The sequence below is a fragment of the Aptenodytes forsteri genome, unplaced genomic scaffold, assembly GCF_000699145.1.
Source record: "Aptenodytes forsteri isolate BGI_AS27 unplaced genomic scaffold, ASM69914v1 Scaffold40, whole genome shotgun sequence".
NCBI lineage: Eukaryota > Metazoa > Chordata > Aves > Sphenisciformes > Spheniscidae > Aptenodytes > Aptenodytes forsteri.
Genome location: NW_008796077.1, coordinates 1,982,984 through 1,988,378, shown reverse-complemented (window position 1 = coordinate 1,988,378; position 5,395 = coordinate 1,982,984). Strand labels below are relative to the sequence as shown.

General features: G+C 61.0%; 1 protein-coding gene across 1 annotated transcript; it reads left to right on the top strand.

Annotated features, from left to right (window-relative positions):
- The first annotated feature begins 604 nt into the window (after positions 1-604).
- Positions 605-4,604, top strand: SERINC2 (serine incorporator 2). The gene is made up of 9 exons (XM_009286654.2): positions 605-772; positions 1,342-1,529; positions 1,638-1,717; positions 1,875-2,012; positions 2,138-2,307; positions 2,408-2,498; positions 2,632-2,767; positions 3,098-3,310; positions 3,805-4,604. The coding sequence occupies exons 1-9, from the start codon at positions 737-739 to the stop codon at positions 3,941-3,943; spliced, it is 1,191 nt and encodes a 396-aa protein (XP_009284929.1). The 5' UTR covers positions 605-736; the 3' UTR covers positions 3,944-4,604.
- Positions 4,605-5,395: the final 791 nt, after the last annotated feature.

Below are 5,395 nucleotides of genomic sequence, written 5' to 3'. Positions count from 1 at the left end.
CACGGCAATGGGAGCCCCTGGAGCGAGGGTGCACGCGGCAGCGCTGCTGATGCTGGATTTAGGAAGCCAGGACCCACCGTGGACTCCCAGGGATGCTGTGCCTCAGTTTCCCCACCTGTAAAATGGCCTTTGGGGAGGGGGAATGATGGCAGAACCATGACGTTGATATAGGTGTTTCCCCATCCTGTATTAGATTGAAAAGGCAGCCTTAAATTATTTAGCAAACTCATTTTATTTGGTAAAGAAAGGAGGCTCCTGCAGGGCAGTGCTTTGTTTTGACAGCAGCCTTTTTTTGCGTGCAATTGCTGGGGAGCAAAAAAGAAGATGAGGGTGTCTGCAGGGCTCTCAGTGTCATTTTTCAAGTTGGTTGGTTATTGCAGTGAACCCGTTCCCACAGCTCTTTTGGTTTTCAGCATCTTCTTGGGGGGTTTGGGGCCATTTCCATGAAGTCCCGTGGGGTGCAGGTTGCGATGCTGGCTGGCGAGAAGCTCTAAGCAAAGCCCGCAGCACAGCGGTGTGGATTCCCGGGCAGATCTCCTTACGGTTCGACCTGGGCACATGTTTTGGGGCCAGTTTCAACCCTTCTGACATGGGGATGCTCTTGTTGCAGGTGTCCTGTCTCTGTGGCTCTGCACCATGCCTGCTCTGCGGCTGCTGTCCCTCGGCCAAGAACTCCACCATCTCCCGCCTCCTCTTCACCTTCTTCCTCTTCCTCGGCACCCTTGTGTCCATCATTATGATAATCCCTGGCGTGGAGAAGGAGCTACACAAGGTAAAAAACTCACGAGGGTCGTTGGGCTTGATTGCCATGGGGAAGAGGTTTAGCTCGTGGTGGGTACGGGAGGCTGAATCAGAAGGTGAATTTTGGGGGCATGATGTTGCTTCTGTTCCTTTTTTTCTGAGCACCTCGCTGGGAGAGGGTGTTATTAACCCCAGTTTTCAATGGAGGGGACAATGCAGTGGGATAATTTCATGCATTATCTAGTTTTCCCGGTTGTCTCCCAGGAAAGTTTCCTATATCCCATTTTTGGGGGTTCAACTGGCCAAGTGACTTGCAAGTCATGGAGGTGGGACTGCAGATGCAGGGAGCTGAGGTCTGCCAGCTGAGCTGATGTGAAGGCTGGGCCAGGCTTTTTGGGAAATGCTGGTTTCATCCCAGCTTTCCACTGACCTGCAGGGTGGCTTTAACTGTGTCACCCCACCGCTGTCCCCGAGCAGGCCTACTGCTTGCTTTATGGGTGGCATTGGAGCAGTCATGGGCTGGCCCATCTTTGGTGGCAGCAGGGCTCGTGGCGGGTGCAGGATGCTGGGGTGAGGCTCACCCTCCCGTCGCCTTTGCAGCTCCCCGGCTTCTGTGAAGGCAGTGGGTCGGTCCTGGGGGTCCAGACCCACGTTGACTGTGGCAGCTTCCTGGGCCACAAAGCTGTGTACCGCATGGGCTTCGCCATGGCTGCCTTCTTCTTCCTCTTCGCCATGATCATGGTGTGCGTGCGCAGCAGCAAGGACCCGCGAGCCGCCGTGCAGAATGGGTGAGCGTTCGTCCCTGGGAGGGGGGGATGCTGGTGTGAGGAAGGGCCAGACCCCCCTTCCCCGCTGGGTTCCCCCTTGCAGACTGTGCCTCCTCTCTCCTCCCGCAGCTTCTGGTTCTTCAAGTTCCTGGTGTTGGTGGGGATCACGGTGGGGGCCTTCTACATCCCCGACGGTGCCTTCACCTCAGGTGAGGCATTGCCCCTGCTCTCCTCTGCATCTCTGGGTTAACCCTCAGCACAGGATTAAACCCAGGGCCGGAGTCAGCATCCCTGCTGCTGTGTGCCCCTGCCATTGCCAAATTCCCATTATCCCCACTTTTAACTGTTTTTTCTCTTCCCCTCAAGTCTGGTTTTACTTTGGTGTGGTCGGCTCCTTCCTCTTCATCCTCATCCAGCTCGTCCTCCTCATTGACTTCGCCCACTCCTGGAGCCAGCTGTGGCTGCGCAACGCGGGCGAGAGCAATGCCAAGGGCTGGTACGCAGGTTGGTACGGCTGGCACCGCAGAGGGTTTAGGGATGGGGACACTCATCCTGGGGCCGGGTGACACTGAGCTGGAGGGGACTCCGGGCTCTGCTCCAGCCTCTTCCCTTTTTGCTTTCTCCCCCAGCCCTTTGCGTCATCACCTTCATCTTCTACGCCACCTCCATTGCGGCCATAGTGCTGCTCTACGTCTACTACACCAAGCCCGAGGGTTGCACGGAGGGCAAGGTCCTCATCAGCATCAACCTCATCCTCTGCCTCATCGTCTCTGCTGTGTCCATCCTGCCCAAGATCCAGGTGAGGTGGCGGGGGGCACCTGGGAGGCTGGTGACGAGTCACTGCGGGGCCACCCGGGGGGTACAGGGCAAGCCCTGAGCACCCACCGTTGTGTTTGCAGGATGCTCAGCCGCACTCGGGGCTGCTGCAGGCGTCCCTCATCACCCTCTACACCGTCTACGTCACCTGGTCCGCCCTGGCCAATGTACCAAGTAAGCAGGCTGCGGCCTCAGGCTCAGGAGGGGGTTGCATGGGGCAGAACCACACACTGGGGTGGGTGCTTTGCCCCCCAGGGTCTCTGGGGGCTGGGGAAAGGTGCTGAACGCCCTGCGTGTCCCCCCCCAGCCCAGACCTGTAACCCCACACTGCTGGTCAGGAACAGCACCGGCTCAGCAACGGCCACCCAGCCGCTGACAACCTGGTGGGACGCTCCGAGCATCGTGGGGCTGATAATCTTCATCCTCTGCACTCTCTTCATCAGGTGAGGACTTGGCTTGTGCCCCCGGGGACTGCACCGTCCCTCTGCCTGCCCGGAGCAGAGAGGCATCGGGTGGCTTTTAGGGAAAGGCGATGCTGGAGGGGAGGTCGCAGCTTGGTCCAGGGTTTTTGTCACTAAGTGCCTCTTGCAAAGCCGTCCCCAGGGACACAGGCAGGATGCTCTGTGGGGTCGTGGTCACAGCTTTTAGGGTTTCCACACAAGCTGCATCCCCCAAACTGCCCTGCCCATCCCAGGGGGGGTGAGCTTGGGCTGGGGGGCAGCCGAGGAGGCAGCAGGCAGGCAGCCCTGAGCCTGCTGTCCCTCTGCCCGCAGCGTCCGCTCCTCGGACCACCCACAGGTCAACAAGCTGATGCTGACGGAGGAAAGCGTGGCCGGAGTGGGCAGCGAGGCGGCGGCCGTGGAGAGCGGGCTGCACCACGCCTACGACAACGAGCAAGACGGCGTGTCCTACAACTACACCTTTTTCCACCTCTGCCTTCTCCTCGCTGCCCTCTACATCATGATGACCCTCACCAACTGGTACAGGTGGGCAGAGCTCCTGCGGGGACTGGGGACTGTCCCCCTTCCTCTGCATCTCCTTCTCCTGGCGTCCTCGCTGCTCTTGCCCTGGGCACAGATGTTTGCCGTGATGCATCCATGTGCAAGCCCACTTAACATGCACCCTAATCAGCGTTAGTTATTTTTAGGTAGCATAAGGCTGCCAGCTCCCTGCTGCAGCATCCTCTGCTGCAGCTCGGGATCCCTTGGGACGTGGGGGGAGCAGGGACCCAGCCCTGGGGTGCTGTAGGCTGCAGCACCGGGTTGCATCCCCTGGGCGAGCTGTGGGGAGCTGCATGGCTGCAGGCACGGGGCTCCTCCGCTCTCCTCCACGCTCTTTGCATTGCATCCATGGCTCGGTGCTCGCAGCCTCCATCCCTCCCCAGCGCAGTTGCTGCTCGCCATGCTCGGGACGGGCAGGGGGATGCCACCCTGCCGGCACAGGACAGTGATGGGTGCCACCCACTTGTTTGCTGTTTCAGGCCGGATGAGAGCTTGCGGGTGCTGACGAGCCCCTGGACGGCCGTGTGGGTGAAGATCTGCTCCAGCTGGGCTGGGCTCCTGCTCTACCTCTGGACATTGGTGGCTCCACTGGTGCTGCCGGACCGGGACTTCAGCTGAGGTGGCCCCGGGCATCCCGCTGCCGGGTCAGAGCCACCACGACCTTGTCCCTCGAGGCCGGGGACAGCCTCAGCTCTGCCTTAGCCTCGGGTTTTGCCACAGGAGCAGCTATGCTGGGTTGTGCCTTCTTGCAGGTCTTCTGTTTTAATCTGAAAGGGATGAAGTGCCAAGCAGGGAAAATCAGCAAGGGCTGAGAAAGACTTGAGGATGTTTTTAAAGCTCTCATCACCTCTGTGTTTGTCTAGTGCCTTTGGCAGTGCCTCCATACCCTCTTCTTCTAGCGGAGTCCACCGTCTTGCCTTGGGAGGGTTTGTTTTTCATCAGCTGCCGTCTTCTCGCTTCGTGCCCCAGGACCGTGGTGCCTTTTGGAGGGGCTCTGGGGACTGGCCGTGTACTGGGAGCTGGGCACTGGCTGGTGTTGCCTCCCCAAACAGCCTGGAGGAAAATGAATCTTGGGGATTTGTGGCTGGAGGCAGACATCTCACTGCATCCCCCCAGCCTCAACGGTGGCCCCAGCTCCTTGAGGGCTCTCCTGCCCAGCCGTCCCTGAGGGAGGACAGGTCCCTGGTTCTTGCTGGAGCACGGGTCGGGTTTGCTCCTGGCTGTGCTGGCCTGGCCCCAGCACCTTGCCTCGTTAATAAAGTCTCGTTTGGACTAAACCTGGCAGATTTATCCTTCTGGGGTCTTTCCTGATGTGTGTGCTGGGTGCGCGGGAGGTGGAGGAAGGGAGATGTATTAAACAGCCCTAACGCCGGGGTGAGGGCACAGCTGGCTGCTCCGTGGGTGCAGGCAGGGGTGGCATCGCTTTGGGGCACGGCGGCTTGGAACCCTGGACCCTGCTGCCAGCCTGTGGCACCCCGAGAGTCGCTGCTGGAAGGGGGGGCACGTTGCCTGCAGGCTGGGCAGTGGTGGTAAGCACGTGGGGTGTGCAACATGGGATGCACAACATGGGGGGGTGCACACAGTATAGGGGTGCACACCGTGCCCAGGGGCACACGGGGATGGGGTGAGCACCACAGTGGGGTACACACCGTGCTGGGATGGGGTGCAGCGCATGCTGGGGTGTATCCCATGCAGGGGTGCACCCTGGGGGGGGTGTGTGTGGTGCCCCCAGGTGGGTGCACACTGTGGCAGGGGCTCCCTGTCCTGCAGCGGCCGTGGGAGGCGAGAGGTGCCTGTCGCCCACCCCAGTCAGGGCTCCCCGGGAAAGGGCCTCCCGGCTCAGCCCTGTGCTGGAGCAGCGATTCAGCCCATCACCGTGGCCAGGCTCGCTTTGTGCGGCAGGAGGGGGACTGGCAGCGGGCACTGGACCCGCGGGGGGCCCGCCCGCAGGCAGCGGGGAGCGGGCAGGAGCCGGCAGGGCCGGGCCGGGAGGTGCTGGGCGGCTCAGCCGGGGCCGGCTCTCAGCCACGAGGTGGTGCTGGCAGCCCGCGCTGCGGCACCGAACCCTCA